Source organism: Schistocerca americana, chromosome 2, assembly GCF_021461395.2.
Source record: "Schistocerca americana isolate TAMUIC-IGC-003095 chromosome 2, iqSchAmer2.1, whole genome shotgun sequence".
Classification (NCBI taxonomy): domain Eukaryota; kingdom Metazoa; phylum Arthropoda; class Insecta; order Orthoptera; family Acrididae; genus Schistocerca; species Schistocerca americana.
The window spans coordinates 348,384,144-348,410,702 of NC_060120.1; the positions used below are offsets into that span (position 1 = coordinate 348,384,144).

A 26,559-nucleotide genomic window follows, 5' to 3' on the forward strand; every position below is an offset into this window, starting at 1 on the left:
TTGTTGTATCAACCACCTCGACTACACTGCCATTACTGATCCCATCATCAAGGACCCTTTCCACAACCTTCATCTTTTGTCTCAGACCTCATGTTACTTAGGTCTTAAGTGCAATTTGGAAAAGTGACAATTCTTCCAACCTTCATAGAATACTTGAGACATGTTGTTTTTCATCTGCAGATTCAGTCAACAGACAGTCAAGTTGCGGCTATTGTCACCGTTCCATGCCCAACAAATGTGAAAGAGCTCCAAGCACTCAACGCAAAGTTGTGTATTACAAGTTCCTTCCACAAGGTGCTTTAGTTTCCAATCCTTTAAATCAACTGCTTTAGAAAAGTGTGGCATCTGAGTGCATCCCTGCCTATGACCAAGCATTCAAGATTTTGAACAATGATTTGCATTCCGACATGTACTTGGCGACCTATCAGCCGGGACTTCAGTTTGTGAGTGCATTGGACACATCAGAGTATGGCATGAAGGCCATATGTTTCAATGTTGTACTAATGGTTCAAAACAGCCCACCACTTTTGCGTAGAAAATGCTTAATGAAACACAGGAGAATTACTCTCAAACAGAAAAGGAGACTCTCGCTATTACTTATGCTGTGAAGAAATCTCATGTGTTTCTCTATGTTAATTTTCATTTGGTGACTAATCATAGTCCATTAGCATCTCTTTTTAGGTGCACGGCACAACTGCCAGACAGACCACAATAGTGGGTCCTGTTCCTTAGTAGGTATAATAATGAGATTCATTTCCACCCTATGGCTCAGCATTCAAATGCAAATGCTCTTTCGGGTTTTGATCAAGATGAAGCACTTTTTTATCTCAATGAGGAAGCTCATTGAACTGTGGATGGATTCCCTATTACCAGCTCTCACATCACTCAAGCAATCGCCTCTGACTCCACTCTTCATCAAGTGTGGAAATATGTTCAGCAATGGTGGCCTGAGTGGCCTACATCTCATGCTTTGGATTCCATCTGCAATTATTTTTTTCTGAGACACAGAGTCATGCTGATTGATGGTTTTCTCTTACTGTCCACAGACAACACTCTTCCACAGGTGGTCACTTCTGGCAACTTGCTGCTGTGACCCCCTTCACCTTATAAGCAGGATCACTGGGGCACCTTGAGCACGATGTTGGCTTGTCACCATGCCTGCCAGACCAGAATTGATCATGATATTGAACATTTACTCAATGCTTGCTCTAACTGTGCAGTTTATCAGGCGTCTCCACAGCAATGTTGTTCATCGTAGCCTGAGCTATCACGGCTGTGGGAGTGGGTCAATGTATAGGTTGGTGATCATTGAAACCTATTCCCTTTCTCCCTGGCAACTGGCAACAGTCCTCAATTCACCTCTCAGATCCTTTTCACAATTTTTGTGCACACCATGGTATTCAACATGTTTGTGCAACCTGTGCCAGTCTCAGCCAAAAGGGGAGGCAGGACGACTTGTTTGCACTTTTAAGATGAAAATGAAGAAGTATATTGGTGACGCCCATGCAGTGAAGTACTCATATGCTTTCTTTCTTACTTCCTACAGGTTCACTCCCATTGTTGAGAAGGGCCAGCATAGCTCCTGCATGGTTGTCAGCCACCTACAGTACTGAGTCTCTTGCTTACCACTCTAACGCCCTTCCAATGCCGCACTCCATACCTGGGACTCTAAGCTGGATTCACACAGCTGGTCAGTGCGAATTCCGAGTGTCGTCCAGCATGGCTGGCACATCTTGACATTGCAAGCGAAAGGTAGGCTGGTGACCTGCCACCGCATTCACCTCCACCTGTGAGTGGAGAACTGGCCTTCACCACCTCCTTCCATCCCTTGAATATCATCCATCCCTTCTGCTCCTGGTTCTCTTTCCTCACCTCTGTCTTTGATGACCCTTTCACTGATTCTGCCCCTATATGATGCTATGCCTTGCTCATCTTCCTCCATTCCCATTTCCAGCCCTCTGCTAGTTCATCATGGCCTGGATACGGACAGCCATACTCAGCAGCCAGAGGCCCCACCGGAACAACTGGTGTCTCTTCTGCCAGAGCCATCTCCCACTCCAGAGCTCCAGGTAACTGTGCCAGCGTTGGCACCACCTGAGGCTGGCATCCCACCAGCAGGTGTCCACCAATGGCCATCCCATCACCATACATGTCACCTTCGGCCTTATGCTTGAATACAGGCCAAAAGGGAACTCTTTGCAACACAGGGGGCATCCACTGGTTGCACCACAGAAGAAATGGACATTGCCTTGCTGGGTACTGAGAGCTGTCCCATACTACAAGTTAGGGATTCTGGGGTGGCACCAGCTTACAGACACCCAACAAGAGGAGAGGACTCTGGTAATATGTAGTTATGACATCAATTGTACTGGCCATAGGTCAACAGGATGTGGGGCAGTGGCCCATTAAATGTCATTTGATCAACCAATGCTGGCATATGGCAGCTAAGCTCATTCACCAGGAGATGGCACCTTCAGAAGTCTGGATGGCTGTGCCTCCAGAGCAGCATGCACATCCGCCAGCCAGCGCCACCATAAGGAAACGTCTAGTATTCTTGTATTTAACCCTGGAGCAGTGTTCACATTCTCATTCCGTACTGTTCCATGAGACAGCTGACTTCACTCCACTCGCAGATCACTGTTTGTCAAACTGGTGCCAATCTGGAAATGTGCATGGACGATGTGTTAAATATTCTTCTGGTTTTGGCATTAAAATAATTTGACTGGTGTTCTCTGCTGTGTGTGTTATTACATACACTTTATGTACTGTCAACTCAAGCAGTCCTGAGAAAATAATTCGATCTGAATTTTACAACAATGCTGATATTAAATGTCATGGTAATATTCATTGTCTGAAAGGTGCATAAGGGACTTCAGAAAACACATTTCTTTAAAATAATGCTAAGATGAGTAAAGCGCACTTGAGTGGTTGTCATTTTATCCTTCTTGATGTATTAAAGTACTTTTATGTTGTAAATAGTCTTCACAGGTTTGCCGTCGGATCACGTTGTGCAAATTCTACAATAATTCTTCAGAGCAACTGTCCGACATCTTCAGGTGGTTCAACCTTACTCGTGGCTAGGTATGACTAACGGGATATGCACACTGATGCCCCGTTTTTAGAACACACACACAAAGAATGCGCAGCTGCAGAAATCGCACATGCGCAGTGATTTGTCATATTCAAACTCCCTCTGTCAAAAATTGCAGAGCGGCTCTACCTCACGTGTGCTGTACGCTATGTTTGTCAACAGTGCGGCCAGACATTACTCACCAATGCCCGTACTAGGCCAGTGTTATGACAGGTCTGTTATCAAAAAATCTTGATTTTCGCGTCATGATTTAATAGCAGCGAGTGCAGGGATCCAGGCTGTGCTCAGTTGAAATCACGTATCCTTGTTGATGAGATTAGCAGATGTATGGATACGTATTGCTTCCTTAATGATGCAGTCCCAGAAAGATGATGCCAGGGATAAAACTTCCATCTTTTCATAAATCATACAATGTCCTGTATGAGGCAGTGTTCTGCAATTGCCGACTTTTCCGGTTCACAAAGGCGTATATGACGCTGATGTTCATCGCAGCATTCTTGTACTGTGCGGCATGTCTGGCCTATATATGCTGCCTCACACTGACAAGGAATCTTGTACACACCACATTTCCTCAGTCCAAGGTCATCCTTAACTGAACCCAACAGGTTTCTCAGTTTTGCAGATGGTTGAAAAACACACTTAATTCCGTATCTCCTGAGGACTCTTCCAATTCTTGACGACATGGCACCAAAATACGGCAAAAAGGCCAAAGTGGTGGATGTCTTAGTATCTTCATTCTGCTTCATAGATTGAACTCGCCTGGGCCTGAATGCATTACGTATCTGTCTCTCAGAATAACCGTTTTGTTGGAACACCGTCTTCAAATGTTGTATTTCACCCGACAGGCTCTCAGAATCAGATACCACATGTGCTCTATGAACTAATGTACGTGATGCACTACCGCACTGTGCAGGATAATGACAGCTTGTGTCCCAAGGGAGAGGGAGAAAGCTAGTGACATCTCTGCGATGTTTGTTGTTCCCAAGTTTCCACAAAGATAATGGTAGTAGTTTTATGAATTCAAATACTCAATTGCAACATCACCATTTCTGAGTTTAATATCATTCCTGACTCTGACATTTTCATCACATTTGGATAAATTATGTAGATGTCAATTAGAAAGGAAACACTGTACATGCCCAAGTACTACAATAAGCAGCAAATTACAAGGTACTATTTTCTATCCAGAGCATGTGAAGAAACACACTCTCACTCTCTCTCTCTCTCTCTCTCTCTCTCTCTCTCTCTCTCTCTCTCTCACACACACACACACACACACACACATTATGGAAAGGATAGAGTGCTACTCACCATAGTAATGATAGGATACATTAAGTTGCAGACAGGCACAACGAGAAGACTGTTACACAAAGAGAAACATACATGCATTTACATAACCAAGGAAACCTCTCACACATTTTTTGACTGTTATCTCTGGCTGCTCAGGCCAGACTGAAACTGAATGGAAGCAACAATCCATAGTGGAGTGGGGAAGGGGGAGAGATAGCGAGCTATAGATGGCAGAAGAGGGAACAGTACTTCTTGGTGAAGCATGCAGGGGCTAGAGGTGGCAGACAAGGCTACCCGGTACAGTATAGGGAGGCTGTGAGGGAGTTAGGGAAGTGGAAGAAGGGAGTGGAAATGAAAGAAGCAGAGAAATGGAAAAGATGAGTGGGTGCATTGACAGAGAGCAGTGCACAGTGAGGGTGGGGATGTGAGCTGGGAGGAGGTGACAGGACAGAGGGGGAAGAAACTGTTGGGTGGAGGGCTATTTCCTATTCTAGTCCGGTCACAGGCTTTTCTTACCCCATCAGAGGCCGGGCCACCTGTGAAAGCTGCCATGTCGTGTACCAGCTCTGCTCTAATCATTGCTCAGCTTAATATATTGGTATGACTACCAACAAGCTATCAACCAGGATGAATGGCTACTTTCAAACTATAGCCTAGAGAAAACTGGACCACACTGTTGCACAACATGCTCGACTTCAATGGCTACTTTACAGCCTGGGTCACCTGGATGCTCCCCTCCACCACCAGCTTTCCTGAACAACAAAGATGGAGAGCTATCCATATGACAAGCACTTCCTCCTCCCAAAATCATCCTGGCCTCAATCTATGGTAACCTACTGTCCCCACACTCTCCACCCAACAGTTTCTGCCCCATCTGTCCCGTCACCTCCTCCCAGCTTATGCCCCCACCCTCATTGTGCACTGCTCTCTGCCAATGCAGCCACTCAGCTTTTCACTTTCTCTGCTTCTCTCTTTTCTGCTCCCTTTCTTCCCTTCCCTCCCTACACCACAATCTCCCGATGCTGCACAGGGTAGCCTTGTCTGCCACCTCTAGTCCCTGCACACTCCACCAAGCAGCACTGTTTCCTCTTCCTCTACCTGTACCCTGCTATTCCTCCATATTCCCCAATCCACTATAAATTATTGCTTCTATTCAGTTTCAGTCTGGCCTGAGCAGCCACAGATGACAGTCAAAAAAATGTGTGAGAGGTGCTTGCTTGTGTAAATGCATGTATGTTTCTCCTTTCTGATGAAGGCTTTGGATGAGAGCTTAATGTGTCACAATCTTTTCGTTGTGCATGTCTGCAACACAACATGTCATCTTTACGGTGAGTAGCAATGTATTTTTTTCATAACTGTTGATATTCCAACCTTGATTTTCCACAGTTATATATATCATGCACACAGACAATCAAACAACATACAGATCCATTTTACAATGAAAGACTATGAATGAACATTAAATGTTCATTACGTCCAGTTATAATGTGGTACTACAATATGTCAATGTGGTCTCCAATCCAAAGACTGGATCAATCCAGCTCTCCACACCAGTCTATCCCGTGCAAACCTCTTCATCCTTGAATAACTACCAACTTACATTCATTTGAACTTCTTTTTGTCAGCAGGGGGGGGGGGGGGGGAATACAACAGATTGAATTGTTTATGGTACTCATCCCCCGGTCACTCTCTACAATTTTAATACCCCACACTTCACTCTAGCACCAAATTGACAATACCATCATTCCTCAGAATGTGTCCTACCAAACAATTCCTTCTTCTAGTTAAGTTGTGCCACAAATTTCTCCCCAATTCAATTCAGCACCTCCTGATCAGTTACACGATCTACAGTCTGTGAAACGAGTGATTGGTACTGACAGTTCAGGCTAGCAGATGGCAATGTTGCCAAATGCTCTGTCTCTGCTTGTACGTATTCTGTAGGAGCAGAAACAAAAGCGTTGATAACATGCAGCTCATATTTATATGCAAGAATTTATTTAAAGTTGATACTTGTAATATATAATCTTGAAAAATTGAAAAGAATTATTTCGTATCTAATATGCTGAAAAATCATGAAGTTATTTGACAAACATCACAATACAAATGAAAACTATTTTCTCAAATTGTTGAACAATTACAGTTTTTGTTTCCTTTGCTGAATATTAGCAATATTAATTAGCTCTACAATGATCAACTAAATAATTTATCAGTATATTTACAGTTATAATTTGAAAATAGTACTCACAATATGATGCTCACTCCTAACATTCGTGAGTGTGATGTAGTTATGCTAATGGTTGGTTGGTTGGTTTGCGGGATTAAAGGGACCAGACTGCTACGGTCATCAGTTCCTTTTTCCAAAACTCGAAAACACCCATACAGAATAAAAACGAATAATGGAGACAACAACAGACGACACTCACAAGAAAGACAGAGAGAGACCAGACAAAAGGATTAAAATCACACAGTGTGTGACAGTGGTTGGCCAACCATTGAGACAAAAAAGAAGCCAACCACCGAGAGACACATTAAAAACTAAGTCTAAAATCATAGGCCAAAGGCCAGAATCAACACGAAAAAACATAACAAACACTCAGATTAAATGATAAAAAAACCCTGCCCGAATAAAACACAAAACAAAGCCTGCCATGGCAGTGTCATCAGTTAAAAGGGCAGGGAGCGTATCAGGCAGTGCAAACGTCTGCCTGAGCACCCTTAAAAGTGGACAGGCCAACAAAATGTGGACCACCGTCAAAGCCAACCTGCATCGACATAGAGACGGGTCCTCATGCTGCAGCAAATGGCTGTGTGTCAAGCGGGTGTGGCCAATGCGGAGCCGACAAAGGGCTACTGAGTCCCTGTGAGTGGCTCGCATGACCGCCACACATCCGTCGTCTCCTTGATAGGACGGAGTTTGTTTGGCGTGGTCAGGTTGTGCCATTCAGTGTCCTAAAGTTGGAAAACTTTGCGGCGTAAGATTGCTCGCAAGTCAGTCTCTGAGAGGCCAATTTCCAGAGATGGTTTGCTGGTGGCCTGTTTGGCCAGGCTGTCAACATGTTCATTGCCGGGTATCCCAACATGGCCTGGGGTCCACACAAAGACCACAGAGCGGCCACAATGGGCAAGAGTATGGAGGGACTCCTGGACAGCCAGCACCAGATGAGAGCGAGGGAAGCACTGGTCGATAACTCATAAACTGCTCAGGGACTCACTACAGATAACGAAGGACTCACCTGAGCAGGAGCGGATATACTCTAGATGGTGACCAGCTCAGCAGTGAAAACACTGCAGCCAGCCGGCAAGGAACGTTGTTCGTAATGGTCCCCTAGAGTTAGGGCATAACCTACATGACCAGCAACCATCGAACCGTCAGTGTAAACAACGCCAGAGCCCTGATACGTGGCAAGGATGGAATAAAAGCGGCAGGGGAAGGCCTCCTTCGGGCCCTGTGTCAATTCGAGCCGAAGGCAAGGGCGGGGCACACACCACGGGGATGTACACAGAGGGGCGCGGAAAGGAGGTAGAAGAGGGGAAAACCCCAAGCCCAGAGAGAAGCTCTCTGATGCGGACCACGATCATACAACCTGCCCGGGGCCGACGTTCTGGAAGACGGACGACCAACTGGGGGACAGGAGACGATAATTAGGATGCCCGGGCAAGCTACAAACATGCGTAGCATAAGCGGCCAGTAAACGCTGGCGCCATAACTGCAGCGGAGGGACACCTGCCTCCACAAGTATGCTGTCCACAGGGCTGATAAGGAAAGCACCAGTGGCAAGACGGATCCCGCTGTGAAGGATTGGGTCCAGCACCCGCAACGCAGATGGGGATGCTGAACTATAAGCCAGGCTCCCATAATCCAGACGGGACTGGATTAACGCCTGGTAGAGCTGTAAGAGGGTAGAACGGTCGGCGCCCCAGCTGGTGTGGTTCAAGCATCACAGAGCGTTAAGATGCCGTCAACACGTGTGGGAGCGAAGTCAACCGGGCATCAAAAACCATACCCAAAAATTGATGTGTCTCCACCACAGCAAGAAGTCCACTGGCAAGATAAAGCCACGGCTTAGGGTAAACTGTTCGTAGCCAGCAGAAATGCATAATGCAGCTCTTGGCAGCCGAAAACTGGAAGCCATGTGATACAGCCCAAGAGTGCGCCTTGCGGATAGCGCCCTGCAGCTGACGTTGAGCAGCTGCAATGCCAATGGAGCTATAGTAGAGGCAGAAGTCGTCAACATACAAGGAAGCTGAGACAGACGGTCCCACCGCCGCAGCGAGCCCGTGAATTGCAATTAAAACAGGCAGACACTGAGGACAGATCCCTGTGGTACCCCGTTCTCCTGAACTCTGCAGGAACTATGGCAGGCTGCGACTTGCACGCGGAAGGTACGATGCGACAGAAAATTTTGTATGAAAATCGGCAGCGGACCCCGAAGACCCCAATCATGAAGTGTAGAGAGGATGTGATGGCGCCATGTCGTATCGTACGCCTTCCGCATGTCAAAAAGGACAGCGATGAGGTGCTGACGGTGCGCAAAGGCCATACAAATGGCTGACTCCAGGCTCACCAGATTGTCAGCGGCAGAGCAGCCTTTATGGAACCCACCCTGAAATGGAGCCAGGAGGCCTCGAGACTCAAGTACCCAACTCAATCGCCGGCTCACCATCCGTTCGAGCAACTTGCAAAGAATGTTGGTGAGGCTAATGGGGCAGTAGCTGTCCACCTCCAAAGGGTTCTTGCCTGGTTTCAAAATGCCGATAACAATGCTTTCCCACCATTGCGAAGGAAACTCACCCTCGACCCAAATACAGTTGTAAAGGTTGAGGAGGCGTCGCTGACAGTCCACTGAAAGGTGTTTCGGCATCTGACAGTGGATGCAATCTGGCCCAGGAGCTGTATCAGGGCAAGTGGCTAGGGCACTGAAATTCCCACTCACTGAATGGAACATTGTAGGATTCAGGATGGTGGATGCGAATTGAAAGGCTCCTATGTTCCATCCGCTCTTGAATGGAGCGGAAGACCAGTAGGTAATTCACAGAAGCCGAACTCAGAGCAAAATGCTCTGCCAAGTGGTTTGCAATTATGTCGGAGTCAGTACAAACTGCTCCATTCAGTGAGAGCGCAGGGATGCTGACAGGGATCCGATAGCCATAGAGGTGTCTAATCTTGGCCCAGACCTGTGATGGAGAGACATGGAGGCCGATGGTGGAGACATACCGTTCCCAGCACTCCTGCTTGCGTTGGCGGATAAGTTGGCGGGCCCGTGCACGCACCTGTTTGAAGGTGATGAGGTTTTCTATGGAGGGATGTCACTTGTGACGCTGGAGTGCCCGCCGGCGATCTTTAATCGCCTCAGCGATCTCAGGCGACCACTAAGGCACAGTCCTCCGCCCAGGGGACCAAGAAGAATGGGGAATGGCAGATTCTGCAGCAGTAACGATGCCGGTGGTGGCCGAGTGAACCACCGCATCAACGGCATCATTAGAAAGAGGCGCAATAGCGACCATGGAGGAGAACAAGTCCCAGTCAGCCCTATTCATGGCCCATCTGCAAGGGCGCCCAGAAGAGTGATGCTGTGGCAGTGACAGAAAGATCGGAAAGTGGTCACTGTCACACAGGTTCTTCACGCACACTCCATTGGACAGAAGGTGAGAGGCTAGGGCTGCAGGTCGAAAGGTCGATGGCGGAGTACATGCCATGCACCACACTGAAATATGTGAAGGCACCATCATTTAAAATCGAAAGGTCGAGCTGTGTCAATACATTCTCAAAAGAGGCACCTCTACCTGTTGCCACTGACCCACCCCACAGAGGGTTGAAGTCGCCCCGTAACAGGAAAGGCGGCAGCAATTGGGCTATCAGCACACCCAGGACATGCTGCAGGACATCATCATCCGGTGGAAGATAAAGACTGCAGACAGTAACAGTCTGTGGTGCCCACACCCGAACAGTGACAGCCTCTAAAGGTGTTTGCAGAGGGACAGACTCGCTGTGAAGGGAGTGAAGCACATAGATGCAGATGGCACCAGATACCCTTTCATAAGCGGCCCGGTTCCTATAATAACCCCGATAGCCACGGAGGGCGGGGGTTCGCATTGCCGGAAACCAAGTTTCTTGCAGAGCAATACATATGAAAGGGTGAAGGCTGAGAAGTTGTCGGAGCTCAGCTAGATGGTGGAAAAAACCGCTGCTGTTCCACTGGAGGATGGTATTGTCCATGGCTGAGAAAGGCGTGAAGGGAATGGGGGGGCAGTTTACGCCACTGGGTCACTTGCTGCCACCGATTCAGTACCCGCACGAGCGACATCCATTGCATCTGAGGGTCCGGCGAGATCCAGGTCTTCATCAGACGCCAGAATCTCGGCCTCATCCTCAGACGCTGAGCTTTTAGGAAGCGGTGGGACGGGTGCCACCGCAATGTCGGGATTCTTACAAATCTTTTTCTCCTTCTGTTTCTCTCACTCTGCCTTCGGCGGGACAGGCTGGGAGGGCTCCCTGGGTCAGTCGCAGGGACGGACGACGACCGTGAGGCCCTACAACCAGAGACCGGCGGTTGTTTCAGCCACTTGCAGGTATCTGCTTTTCCGCTGGTCTGAACTTGCAAAGGGAGGTCCCCAAGGGACCCCTTCCTGGTGAGAGGAGCTGAAGAAGTCTGGCGCTTCTCCGGCTGGGAAGGGGGAACAGATGTCCCCGATGGTTGGGGCGGTGTTGCTCCTGAAGTAGATGGAGCAGGAGCAACAGGGAGTGAAGTGCCCCCACCATCAAAGGGGCAGGTGTGGTCCTCTGGCTCTGAGAGCTGACAGTGTGTGGTACAGCTATGGGAACTGTAGCAGGAGTGACAGTGGCGGCATAAGAGGACGTCATGTGTACTGGATGAAGTCGTTCAAATTTCCGCTTAGCCTCAGTGTAGGTCAGTCGATCCAGGGCCTTGTATTCCATTATTTTCCGTTCTTTTTGTAGAATCTTAACAGTCCAGAGAGCAAGGGGGATGGCGCTCTCCGCAGTTGACACAGATGGGAGGCGGGGCACATGGAGTATCAGGATGGGATGGTCAACCACAATTGTGACATATGAGGCTGGAAGCACAGCGGGAAGACATATGGCCGAACTTCCAACACTTGAAGCACCGCATCGGGGGAGGAATATATGGCTTGACATCACGAAGGTACACCATCACCTTGACCTTCTCAGGTAATGTGTCACCCTCGAAGGCCAAGACGAAGGCACTGGTGGCAACTTGGTGATCCCTCAGACCCCGGTGGACGCGCCAGAGGAAATGGACACCTCGTCGCTCTAAGTTGGCGTGCAGCTCGTCATCGGACTGTAAAAGAAGATCTATATGGAAAATAAAGCCCTGGACCATATTTAAGCTTTTATGCGGGGTGATAGTAACAGAAATATCCCCCAGCTTCGTACAAGTGAGCAAGGCTCATGACTGGGCAGAGGATGCTGTTTTTATTAAGACTGACCCTGACTGCATTTTGGACAAGCCTTCCACCTCCCCGAACTTGTCTTCTAAATGTTCTACAAAGAACTGAGGCTTCATGGACACAAAGGATTCCCCGTCAGCTCTGGTACAGATGAGATACCGGTGCGAATACCTTTCACTGTCATTCATAGCCTTTCGTTCCTCCCATGGTGTGCCCAGGGAGGCGAACGATTTGGGGTCATACACTTTAGCCTTAAAGCGAGCTTTTGAACGCTTAAAGACTGCTGGTGGCTGGCCACCAGCAAGAGAAGATGTGCCACACTTCATTGTGTGTCATCCACCCTGATGCCACCTACTCCGACCAAGGGCCCTCCCCACGAGCGCCACCCAGCCACAGCAAAGGCCACCTGGCAGGATGGCCATTGCTGGGAGTGCTGATGCCCCAGGGAGATGGTCATCTACTCCTTGGCATACATGGGGAATTAATGGCGCAGGCATCAGTAGAGTGATCCCTGTGTTGTCAGGGGGCTACAACCAACAGGGTACATGGCGGCCCCACCACAACGGACTGGCTACTGTGCTGGATTTTAGGTGACATGTAGTCCATGGTCGCCGTCAGTGCAGAAAATGGCACTGCACATTGAATGGCGGAAAGTGCACACAGGAACGTATCCATGCCCAAGAGATGGAGAGCAGGCAGGACTGCAATGCAACGATGAATAAGCTGGCGAAAGTTCTCAATGCAAGATGGACGCAATGCACCAAGTAAGGCACCCTTCCCCAATCGGCTCACCCTTCGGAAAAATTTTGAGATATGGAGGTCAAACCCGACAGGGGACCCTCACATAAGGCCGAAACGTTTGAGACTCCTTTTAGTCACCTCTTACGACAGACAGGAATACCACGAGCCTATTCTAACCCCAGAACCTGCAGGGGGCTATGCTAATGGGAAACCACCACTGTCCTTACTATCAGAATCTGATTTAAAATAGTCTTCTGCAGCACTGATTGTACTCCCAGTTGTATAATTAAATTTTCTACTCATTCTTTCATAATGCCTTCATTTCTGGCTGCCCCTCTGGTGACACTTTCTGTACTGTTCACAATGGCACTGGAAGTGACAATGGTATGGAGGAAGCAGAACAATCTCATACCCGTGCCTTTTGGCAATCTCATCAATTATCCATGTCAGAGATTGTGGTCTCTTTTGTGCCACAACTTCAAGTAATTCTGCCTTCTTCATATCTTCTCTCAAACCCACTTTTTTTTGTTTCAGCCACTGAATAATATCTCCTTTTTTCATTGCAGAAGTTGACACCCTATTGTTAACAATGGAATAAGGGGCATTGTCCGTGATGATCACTGATGGACTTGTCAGATTCGTCATAAGCGATGTTTCGAACCACTTTTGAAAATCCACAACTTTCATCTCCTTGTGGTAATCACCTGTCTTTTTTGACCAGAACATTAACAAGCAGTTCGGCACAAAACCAGCTGATATACCTGCATTCACCCTCTTCTTCCAACAGACACTACTGTGGTCCCCTCGAGCTTTCCATCACTCAGCCTCTGCATAATGAATGGTTAGCATAACCCATGTTTCGTCTAGCAACACTACATTTTTGAATCTCACACCCATGAATCTGTATAGAAATCTGCATCATCATGTGACTGCATCCACCTTTTCCATCAATATGTTATGTGCATTAAACACTGAACAACTGAAGTCTATGTCTTTCAGCATAGTACATAATGAAATTTTGCATCCTTCAAAAAGACTGTCTTTCTGAAGTGACTCAAGTAATTTAAATAGAGTGGGATGTTCCCCTCTCTTATAATAGCCATATACACAATGACGAAGAGCATCTTTCTGAAAATTGTCCAAAGCTGTCACTTGCTTCTTCCTTGGTCGCTTCTTTTCTGATGTATGCAGCCTTGTTGTGCCACTCTCACCACAGTCTATACTGTACTGTTTTTTCCCTATTGTGACAACAATGTTCTTGCTTATTTTCAATGCTGGTGCAGTTTCCTTAAAAACCTAAGCAACAGGAAATAAGGGCTCACCTTTTTCATTTTCTTTTTCAAAGTAATCCCTCACTGAACATGCGAATTTACGTGCTTGGCTCTGTAGCACACTTTTCTTCACTTCACATGTTGTGCTGGCACTACTCGCTGCACCAGACATTGTTTAAAAGGAAACAGAAGTAAATAAACACTAACAACAACAAAAACAAAATAAACTACAAAATGAACTATGAACACAAACAAAGAAACAGCAGCACCAGTTGTATGTGAGACACTCACTGGCACGTTTCTGAAATGCACATATCAGGTAGCAGAGCAGCAATGGGGCTCCTGCTAAATGCTTGAGTGCAGTTCGTCGTTGGCTGGCTACCTGCAGTCGCTGGGCAATTTAATGACCCTACTGAGCTGTCATTATCAAACACTCATTTCCCAGAATATACTCACGTAATCTTCAATAGTCTATTTTGCTCCTCAAGTAACAAAAGTCATCTAATGCTTTTAGTGTCTCATTTCATAATTTAATGTCGTTGGCATCGCCTGATTTAATTCAACCACATTCTTATGCCCTGGTTTTATTTTTCTTGTTGCTCATCTTATAACCTTTTTCAAGACTATCAATTTGGTCCATCTACACATCCAACACCTTTGTTCTCTGAGGCAGAATTACTATGTTACTGGCAAGCCTCAAGGTTTTTATTACTTTATCCTGAAATTTAATACCTTCTCCAAATTCTTCTTTGGATCCTTTAATGCTTGCAAATTTGTCAGGCTGGATAACACTGTGGATAGGCTGCAATCCTACCTCACTCCTTTCTCAATTATGACTTCTGTTTCATGTACTTCGACTCTTTGTAACTGTAGTCTAGTTCCTGTACAACAAGGATATAACCTTTCACTACATGTATTTTATCCCTGCTACCTTAATAATTTCAAATACACACATGAATTAAAGAAATTCATCATAAATAATACATCACAATTTCAGAAGAACAGTGATCGCCATACAACTCCAAATGAAAAAATGAGCTTTATTGCGCAGTACTAAAACTGTCAGTGGCTCAAAGTGAAGTTCAACATACATCAACACACATTTTTGAGCGTTTACCCACATGAAATGTCTGACAGATAGCAAAACCAGTTTTTAATCTAATCATGAACCATAGACCTTGCCGTTGGTGTGGAGGCTTGCGTGCCTCAGCGATACAGGTGGCCGTACCGTAGGTGCAACCACAACGGAGAGGTATCTGTTGAGAGGCCAGACAAACATGTGGTTCCTGAAGAGGGGCAGCAGCCTTTTCAGTAGTTGCAGGGGCAACAGTCTGGATGATTGACTAATCTGGCCTTTTAACACTAACCAAAACGGCCTTGCTGTGCTGGTACTGCGAACGGCTGAAAGCAAGGGGAAACTACAGCCGTAATTTTTCCCAAGGGCATGCACCTTAACTGTATGGTTAAATGATGATGGCGTCCTCTTGGGTAAAATATTCCAGAGGTAAAATAGTACCCCAGTCGGATCTCTGGGCGGAGACTACTCACGAGGACATCGTTATCAAGAGAAAGAAAACTGGCGTTCTACGGATAGGAGTGTGGAATGTCATATCCCTTAATCGGGCAGGTAGGTTAGAAAATTTAAAAAGGGAAATGGATAGATTAAAGTTAGATATAGTGGGAATTAGTGAAGTTCCGTGGCAGGAGGAATAAGACTTTTGGTCAGGTGAATACAGGGTTATAAATACAAAATCAAGTAGGGGTAATGCAGGAGTAGGCTTAATAATGAATAAAACAATAGGAGTGCGGGCAAACTACTACAAACAGCATAGTGAACGCATTATTGTGGCCAAGATAGACACGAAGCCCATGCCTACCACAGTAGTACAAGTTTATATGCCAACTAGCTCTGCAGATGATGATGAAATTGATGAAATGTATGATGAGATAAAAGAAATTATTCAGGTAGTGAAGGGAGATGAAAATTTAATAGTCATGGGTGCCTGGAATTCGACAGTAGGAAAAGGGAGAGAAGGAAACATAGTAGGTGAATATGGATTGGGGGTAAGAAATTAAAGAGGAAGCCGTTTGGTAGAATTTTGCACAGAGCATAACTTAATCACAGCTAACACTTGGTTCAAGAATCATAAAAGAAGGTTGTATACATGGAAGAAACTTGGAGATACTAGAAGATATCAGATATAATGGTAAAACAGAGATTTAGGAACCAGGTTTTAAATTTTAAGACATTTCCAGGGGCAGATGTGGACTCTGACCACAATCTGTTGGTTATGAACTGTAGATTAAAACTGAAGAAATTGCAAAAAGGTGGGAATTTAAGGAGATGGGACCTGGATAAACTGACTAAACCAGAGGTTGTACAGAGTTTCAGGGAAAGCATAACGGAACAATTGACAGGAATGGGGGAAAGAAATACAGTACAAGACGAATGGGTAGCTCTGAGGGATGAAGAAGTGAAGGCAGCAGAGGATCAAGTAGGTAAAAAGATGAGGGCTAGTAGAAATCCTTAGGTAACAGAAGAAATATTGAATTTAATTGATGAAAGGAGAAAATATAAAAATGCAGTAAATGAAGCAGGCAAAAAGGAATACAAACGTCTCAAAAATTAGTTTGACAGGAAGTGCAAAATGGCTAAGCAGGCATGGCTAGAGGACAAATGTAAGGATGCAGAGGCTTATCACACTAGGGGTAAGATAGATACAGCCTACAGGAAAATTAAAGAGACCTTTGGAGAAAAGTGAGCCACTTGTATGAATATCAAGAGCTCAGATGGAAACCGAGTTCTAAGCAAAGAGGGGAAAGCAGAAAGATGGAAGGAGTATATAGAAGGTCTATACAAGGGCGATGTACTTGAGGACAATATTATGGAAATGGAAGAGGATGTAGATGAAGATGAAATGGGAGATACGATACTGCGTGAAGAGACAGAGCACTGAAAGACCTGAGTCGAAACAAGGGCCCGGGAGTAGACAACATTCCATTAGAACTACTGTCAGCTTTGGGAGAGCCAGTCCTGACAAAACTCTACCATTTGGTGAGCAAGATGTACAAGACAGGTGAAGACAGATGTGAAAATTACCAAACTATCAGTTTAATAAGTCACAGCTGCAAAATACTAACACGAATTATTTACAGACGAATTGGAAAACTGGTAGAAGCTGACCTCGGGGAAGATCAGTTTGGATTCCATAGAAATATGGGAACACGTGAGGCAATACTGACCCTACGACTTATTTTAGAAGCTAGATTAAGAAAAGGCAAACCTACATTTCTAGCATTTGTAGACTTAGAGAAAGCTTTTGACAATGTTGACTGAAATACTCTCTTTCAAATTCTGAAGGTGTCAGGGGTAAAATACAGGGAGCGAAAGGCTATTCACAATTTGTACAGAAACCCGATGGCAGTTATAAGAGTCGAGGGACATGAAAGGGAAGCAGTGGTTGGGAAGGGAGTGAGACAGGGTTGAAGTCTCTCCCTGATGCTATTCAATCTGTATACTGAGCAAGCAGTAAAGGAAACAAAAGAAAAATTTGAAGTAGGTATTAAAATCCATGGAGAAGAAATAAAAACTTTGAGGTTCACCGATGACATTTTAATTCTGTCAGAAACAGCAAAGGACTTGGAAGAGCAGCTGAACGGAATGGACAGTGTCTTGAAAAGAGGATATAAGATGAACATCAACAAAAGCAAAACGAGGATAGTGGAATGTAGTCGAATTAAGTTGGGTGCTGCACAGGGAATTAGATTAGTAAATGAGACAATTAAAGTAGTAAAGGAGTTTTGCTATTTAGGGAGCAAAATAACTGATGACGGAGAGGATATAAAATGTAGACTGGCAATGGCAAGGAAAGCATTTCTGAAGAAGAGAAATTTGTTAACATCGAGTATAGATTTAAGTGTCAGGAAGTCGTTTCTGAAAGAATTTGTATGGAGTGGAGCCATGTATGGAAGTGAAACATGGACAATAAATAGTTTGGACAAGAAGAGAATAGAAGCTTTTGAAATGTGGTGCTACAGAAGAATGCTGAAGATTAGACAGGTAGATCACATAACTAATGAGGAGGTACTGAATAGAATTGGGGAAAAGAGGAGTTTGTGGCACAACTTGACAAAAAGAAGGGACCAGTTGGTAGGCCATGTTCTGAGGCATCAAGGGATCACTAATTTAGGACTGGAGGGAAGCGTGGAGGGTAAAAATCGTAGAGGGAGATCAAGAGATGAATACACTAAGCAGATTCAGAATTATGTAGGATGCAATAAGTACTGGGAGATGAAGAAGCTTGCACAGGATAGAGTAGCATGGAGAGCTGCATCAAACCAATCTCAGGACTGAAGACCACAACAACAACATCAATCTATTCTAAAGTCATTTCTTGAATTTCCATGGACAAATTTCTATTTAAAAACTAGTAGCCTCTAAAAAGAGGTAGTTGCATGAGTGTGATTAAAAAATAATGTGTTCATTAATGTTAACACTAATCATGTATTCACATCTTGTAAACTGACTCGTTCCACTTCATTTCAATAAAAAAAACTGTTCAAATGATATGTGGATTAGTAATGAACTAAAAGTGTGCTTCTGTCAACACTATCAAAAAATGTCTCTAAGTCTACAAATGCTATAGAGATGAGTTTGCCTTTCTTTAACCTATCTCCTACGAGAAGTTGCAAGGTTAGTATTATCTTGCATGTTACTACATTTCTCTGAAACCCACACAGATTACCCACGAGGATGGCTTCTACAGATTTTTCCATTCTTCTGTAAATCCTGCATTTTTATATTTTCTGCTTCTGTTGATTGAATTCAGTATCTCCTGTGTTATTCAAGGAGTTCACCTAGTCCTTGTCTTTTTGCCCAGGTGATCATCATCTACTTTCATTATTTCATCCTTCAAAGCTACCCATTCATCTTCTACTGTATTTCCTTCCCCAGTTTCAATGCAACATTGCCTACCTCTTTCTGAAACTCCCAACAGCCTCTGGTTCTTTCAAATTATTCAAGTCTCATCTCCTTAGTTTCATACCTTTTTGCAGTTGCTTTAATTTTAATCTACAGCTCATACCTAATAAATTGGGGTTGGAGTCCACATCTGTCCCTGGAAAATTCTTATAGTTTAAAATGTAGCTTAAAAATCTCTGCCTTACCATTATATAACGAATCTGAAACCTTACCATGTCTTTAGTTCTTCCACAAATACAACCTTCTCACATGATTCTTAAACCATCTTTTTAGCAATGATTAAATCATGCTCCATGCAAAATTCTACCTGACAGGTCACTCTTTCATTCCTTTCCTGTAGTCTATATTCTCTTACTATTTTTTCTCTCTTACTCTTGCTACTATCAAATTTCAGTCTCCGCACAACTGAATTTTCCTCTCCCTATCTGAATTATTTCTTTTATTTAATCATACATTTTCTCAATCTGTTCGCCACCTACAGAGATAGCTGTTGCCATATAAACTTGTGGCGGGTGTTGGTTTTGTGTCTATTTTTGCTATGATAATGTGTTCACTACACCATTCATAGTAGGTTACCCATATTTCTCTCTTTTTTTAAAATTATTAAACCTTTTCTGCATTACTGCTACCTGATTACATAATTGTAACCCTGTACTGACCTGGCCATAAGACCTGTCCTGCCTGCCACTGCAGGCAGTACATCTAACTTCAACCTAGTTTTCTAACCCCGCAGCACAATTAAGGGATCTAACATTCCACACTCTGATTTGTAGAATGTTAATGAGAGTTACAAAATATCAGTAACTGGCTGTGGTTTTCTGAATTTCTTAAGAACTAAAATCTAAGATTTGCTTTGCAGTTTCCATGAAGTATTGACTCACCAAAACTGCAACGTAGTCACCAGGCACAACCTGTTTCCTCTGTGATGACATCTTGCTTTGAGGGATTTCTGTAGCAGGAAAGATAACTTTGACATTTCCATCATTCCTTCCAGCTAAATTCTTCACTGACCTCTTACTTGGCTGTAACCAAAATGAGCTGGTTATTAAAATTGACTTCATAAAAAATAATTAAAGTAACTTGAATGGATATCACAAAGCTGATCAAATTCAGTCTAAGTTAAAATGACCGAAGAGAAAAATCTGAATGATAAGGGTGGATACGTTACATTTAAAACATGTACAGAAAGCAACAACCATGACAAAATACACAGAACAGAGTGTTACTGGAAACTCCACAACAATAGCTGGAGTGCTGAATGAAAGACACAGTGCATACATTAAAGTAATTAAGTATCATGAAGTAAGAAAGAGGACATTATGGAGTAAATATGTGAAAATAAGTCTGAGCATGCAGATAGTACTTGATACTTCATGGAAGATTAAAAAAAGAAAAAAAAACAGAAAAAAGTAGCATGAGTATGTTGTATCCTGCTACTAGTGCATTTGGGTGTGTGTGTCCTAAGTATAGTGTCTCCACATGTGTGTACTTAAATCAACTGCCAACTGTATCAGCACGGGCTGGCCTCCTGTAGAAAGCATGCACATGGCACAATCTCTGCTTGTCTTGTTACGAGTGAATTCATGAGAGGCTTATGTCCATTTTTGTTCACAGGTTTATGAATAAAGCCATATTTTTGTTAAAAAAAATTTAAAAAAAGAAAGGAGGAAAGTAAAGAAAAAAATGACATACAGAAGGTGCAACATAAGTGATAAACACAACAGGAGATGTGAGCTGTACAAACTAAAAGAACACGGTGAGACTGACACAGTGCTGCTCTGTAAGTGTATATAGGTGCAAGTCGCCAGTAGGCAGCACAGCGAAGACCGTGACGTGTGCACACTTTATACAGGTGGCACCTAGTGGCCAGCCCACACTAAAGCAGTTGGCTCCTGATTGAAGTACACACAAGTGGCGACACTACATTTGGCGCACTCACACTGACATACCCTAGTCGCAGGATACAGTAGAGTACAGTGAAACCTTGCTTAACGACCACTTCCCATGACGCACAACACGCATAACGAGCGAAACAAAATACTTGCTCAACAAGCGATGTTTCACATAACGAGTGACGACAATGTAGTGTGACTTCACCAGCCGTTTACATCCAGTGGAGAAACATTCAAGAATATGAACACCTTTCATTGTCGGCAGCAGCATATGAACAACGTCTTTAGTACATACTTCTGTCTGGGTTTAGTGCTCTTTCTGCTACAATCTTAGTACTGCTTGTGATCACACATTTTTCTAAACTTCAGTTCACACAGTGTGCTTTTGTGTGCCAATTTTGATAACCTTCATAGAAATGTGCCCAAAGATAAAGCGGCCAAGAAGATGACCATAAGAGAAAGAAAATGACCTTAGAAATGAAATGTAAAATCACTGAAAAATGTGAACGTGATGTGAGTGCTGCTGATTTAACATGCACTTACAATCGGTCTACGTTAACTATTTGCACTATCCTCAAGAACAAGAGAACAAGGACACAAAGGGAGTGAGAAGAGTACCTAAACAGTGGTTTCGTATTCTGGATGTTGTCAAAAGGTTGCTCCTTATATAGATAAATGAAAATCAATTGCAATGGGCCACTATTAATGAAAACATCATTTGTGAGCAGGCAAGAATGATTTTTGCCGACCTCATTAACACAACACCAGGATCATCAGCAGCAGAAGACGTGTTTAAGGGAAGCTGTGAGTGGTTCAAGAAGTTTAAGAGAAAAATCAGCATCCACAGCATTGTGAGGCACAATGAAGCAGCCAGCTCTGACACAAAGCCTGCAGAGAACTTTGTCAGCAACTTCAAGGTACTCATAGATTCTGAGGATTATCTGCTGCAACAGGATTTTTAATTTTGATGAGACGGATTTATTCTGGAAAAAGTGCCAAAGCTTACCTTGTAACAGCAGATCGAATTTCTGCCTCCCAATACCATTCCATTACTCTAGCCTATGGACCAGGACATTATTTCTAACTTTAAGAAGCTCTACGCTAAAGCACTCTTCGAGCACTGCTTTGAGTTGACTGAAGCAAACAGTCTCACTCTCAGAGAGTTTTGGAAATATCACTTTAACATTGTTGCCTGTGTCAAGATGACCTAAGAGGTGTGGGAAGGAGTTTCAAAAAGAACTTTCACTTCTGCTTGGAAGCAGCTTTGGCTGAAGTGCATTGTTAAATGTGACTGAGTCATTTGAGTCACTACCTGTGGAGTATGTAGTAAACGAGATTGTCTTTGGTCAAGAGCATGGGACTAGACATGGATAACAATGATATCAATGAGAGTGTGGGAGACCACAGCCAAGAAATGGCCACCAAAGAGCTTATGCAGTTTCACTGCATTTCACAGAAGGAAGCTGTGGAGAGGGCTTCTTCTTCTTCTTCTTCTTCTTCTTCAGAGGAGGAGGAGGAGGAGGAGGAGGAGGAGGAGGCAGCAGTAACACCAAAGCAGCAATCTTCTGGCACAGTCAGAGAAATGCTGAAAGCATGGTAATCGGTTGCATCATACATTGAAAATCATCACCCCAATAAAGCAGCGACTATGCATATTACAAATGTATTTGTCGATAATGCTGTGTCACTTTTTCACCAAGTGTTGAAGTGTTGACAGAAACAAATGACTATGGATAGCTTCTAGTAAAAAAGTATTAGTTACATATCTTGAATAATGAAGTACATAATACTGTATGCATAATCTGCTTTGAATAAATAGCATTAATACGATAAAACTTTTAGTACTTTTTCTGCATGGAGTGCATTATCATATTTTACATTAATTTATAGAGGATAAATTGTTTCGCTTAACAAGCGTTTTGCGCTATGGGTAAGATTCTGGAATGAATTATGCTCGCTATGTGAGGTTCCACTGCAACTGAGAGAAAAATTTTAAAGTTTCGAATCAATAACAGTCAAACTCAGTACTGTATGTAATTAGTCTTCCTTTCATGTCTTAGTGTGGCAAATGAAAAATGCACAACCCACTACCTTGAGAGCATTGCTGTAAATTAATTCCAGTCAGTTTTAACATAATCTTAAGAATATTTCATTTTAAATCTGAAGAACAAGTACATGAAACTGGGAAATGACCTTCGTTTGTATTAAGATTAATGCCTCATTACTTATTTGTTACTGTTAAGTTGGTGTGGAAGAGAAGCTTATTTCTCTGAATTAAGGAATGGTTTAAATGAACAATTCTGTAATTTCTGTGGCACACACTCTTTAAACACTGTTTTAGATTTAACAGTCAGTCTGAATAGGTTTTTCTCGTATCTCAAACAGTGTCAATACTCACATCTGTCCCAGACAATACTGGTACTTTACTATCCATTCTGAAACTGATTCGAGTCACTGAATTATAAAAGTACATGAAAATAATTCTAATGATGAGATTGTAATTTCATAATGTTAGTAACTGCACACATTGAGACTAAGAGTACACTCCAACTAGTATCCATTGTGAACTGATGAAGCAGTCAACTGGCATGCAAATTTGGTCTACAGATCAAAGGTTAGATAAATTTGAATCTCTAAACAAATGCACAGCTGTTGTCTGGATTTAACAGCAAAATCGTGCTTGTAAATCACAACACCCCAATTGGCAAAGGGGGAAGCAAAAGTCAGTCATAGCACTGCTGAAGAAATATATATTTATCACTTATAAGCATTTAGAAAAAATTAAATTGAGACAACTGGGCAGGATTTGAAGATTTTCATTCAATGGATATGAAACAATTTCTCTTGGATCATAACTGCATTTCATTTTATGGAAAGTAACAACATATTTGAATAATTCCAGAAGGAAAAAGAGGTCAAGAATACAAACCGACAGACAGGAATCACTTCTGGTCACACTTAAACTTTTTTAGTCATGTAGTGATCAAGTGAAATATGTTTCACATTTCCCAATGTTTCCTGCTTTTACTTTGTGTGAAAAGAGCAAATAGTATCCAAATCTGGTAAACCATATGTGTACAAATGAAAATGCTATAAATAACTAACAGCAGACACAGTGGAAGATAAGACATGCCTTAAACATATACGAATCTAAAAAAAAATTGTACTTTAGGTACTGATCTCTTTTGTACTTTCCATCTTTCCTGAACAGTCAAATTAACTTTAATTATGTTCTGATTTCACAGTGAAGTTATAATCTGATATTAAGACACCAATTGAAAAGCAGATTAGTAAGATAATTGACATTTACTGTTGAGAAAATGTTAAATACTTACACCTTCCACTAAAACAAGCTCAACTTGTCCAATTCTCTCTTGGTTTAATTTGTAAACCTCATCACGAAATGCAGAAACCATTTCAATCAGTCGTCTTTGTTTTACTTCTGGTGGTACGTCATCATCAAACCTTCGATGAGCAGTCGTTTTCTACACACGAAAGGTAAGAGGCACATTAATACAAGAACTGAAGAAGCTGCTGATTATGCCACTTAAAATTATCTACAAACAATAACATATTGCCAACAATTCTAAGTAATGTATTACACATATATCCAGTTTACAGTTACATTCATTGGTTCCTTACAAGCACTGAACAACAACCTATCTCACAGCACAAGGAAAACTCAAACACATTAAGTCAACTAACTGATTTACATCCCTACGTAAAAATATATTTGATGCTTAAATTTATACTGCATAAATCATTCTCAGGCTGGTGCTTATTATTTCATTGTGTTTACTGTGCGATTCATAGATTATATGTGCTAAAACTGATTACTTGTATCCCTCTGTGAAGCTGTTAATAGTTTATTTTAAGCTTCTTAGTTTTAATGGGCGCAACATGGGAGCGATGTATAAGAGACTGAAAAATATTCACAGATTCCATGGTGAAAAGTCTCGAATTTTCTAGGCATATTTTTATAATATTTGTGCAGATCATTTAATGGTCTATGTCCTAAGATTTGTCCACATTTTGCTGACTCCTTCGAACAGTGCCACAGCCCTTTGGCCACACCGAGTGAGGTGCTGCAGTGGTTACCACACTGGACAGGAGGATGTCAGTTCATACCTGCATCCAGCCATCCATATTTAGTTTTTCTGTTATTTCCCTAAATCGCTTAATGCACACAATAGGATGGGTCCTTTGAAAGGGCACGGCCAACTTCATTTCCCATCCTTGACACATTCTGAGCTTGTGCTCCATCTCTAATGACCTTGTTGTCGACGGAACATTAAATCCAATCTTTCTTCCTTTGACCACTGCAGCTCTCATTTGAAGTCTTTCAAAGTCCTCTATCTGTTGGATTTAATACTGGTCACATACACATTTAAGCAGTATTTCAGTAGCTACATCAACATCTGCACACATACTCTGCAAGCCATCACACGGTGCACAGCTGTAGGTGCGCTTTGCATCACTACCACAAACATTTCCTTTGCTGTCTCATTCACAAATAGAGTGAGGGAAAAACAACTGCCTATGTGTCTCCGTATGAGCCCTAATTTATCTTACCTGCATATTAATTATGGGAAACATATGTTGGTGCATTTACCTTCATTCTGCAGTCAGCTACAAATACGAGTTCTCTAATTTTTCTCCATACTGTTTTGGGAAAAGAATGTCATTTTCCCTCCAGGGATTCTGTAGTACTCACATATCAACTGAACCTATTGGTAACAATCTAACAGCACACCTCTGAAATGGTTCAATGTGTTCTCTGACCTGGTGGGGATCCAAAACACACTAGCAGAACTCAAGAATGGGTCCCACCACCATCTTATAAGCGATCTCCTTCATAGATGAGCTACATTTTCCTAAAATTGTCACAAGAACACAAGGTTGGCCATTCACATTTCCTACTACTGTCCTTACATGCTCATTCCATTTCATATTGCTCTGCAATGTTATGCCTAAATATTTAATCAATGTGGCAGTGCCAAGCAACACACTACTAATGCTGCATTTGATTCTGGGATTGTTTTCCCTACTCATCCGCATTAATTTACATTTTTCTACATTTAGAGCAAGCTGTCATTCATTCAAACAAACTAGAAACTTTGTTGACGTCATCTCATATCCCTCGACAATCAGTCAAAGACGACATCTTCCTGTACACCACAGCATCATTAGCAAACAGCTACAGACTGCTACTTACCCTGTCTGTCAGACATTTCTGTATATAGAGAATAAGATCACACTACCTTGTGCCACTCCTAATGATACACTTGTCTCTGATGAACACTCTTCATCAAAGACAATGTACTGGATTCTATTACTTACGAAGTCTTTGAGCCACGCACATATCCGGGAACCTAGCCCATATGATCAGACCTTCATTAACAGTCTGCAGGGGGACATCATGTGAAATGCTTTCAGGAAATGTAGGAATATGGAATTTGCCCGTTGCCCTTCATCCAGGGTTTGCAGGATATAAAGTGTGAAGGGGCATGCTGAGTTTCGCACAAGGAATGCTTTCTAAATTGTGCTGATTTGTGGGCAGAAGCTCTTCCATCTCAAGGAAATTTATTATATTCAAACTGAGAAAATGTTCAAGAATTCTGCATCAAACAGATGTTACTTCTGGCAGGTCCATTCTTTTGCCCTTCTTATATACAGGAGTCATCTGTGATTTTTTCCAGTCACTTGGGATTCTGCATTGGGCAAAAGATCTGTGATAAATGCAAGTTAAGTAAGGGCCCAATGTCTGTGAAATCAAATCTACATTCCATTCAGATTTGGCGACTTGTGTGTTTTCAACTCTTTCAGGAAATTCTCTTTGCCAAGGATCCATTTTAATATGTCCAC

At 43.1% G+C, this 26,559-nt stretch overlaps 1 protein-coding gene across 1 annotated transcript in view; it reads right to left on the reverse strand.

Annotated features, from left to right (window-relative positions):
- LOC124594784 (CDK5RAP1-like protein) overlaps positions 1-26,559 on the reverse strand; it is a 130,714-nt gene that overhangs the window by 23,190 nt on the left and 80,965 nt on the right. Inside the window, exons 7-8 of the mRNA XM_047133191.1 lie at positions 24,030-24,179; positions 19,684-19,824 (exon numbers count right to left, since the gene is read on the reverse strand). Coding sequence (XP_046989147.1) covers positions 19,684-19,824; positions 24,030-24,179 — 291 coding nt within the window. The remainder of the gene's footprint in view (positions 1-19,683; positions 19,825-24,029; positions 24,180-26,559) is intronic.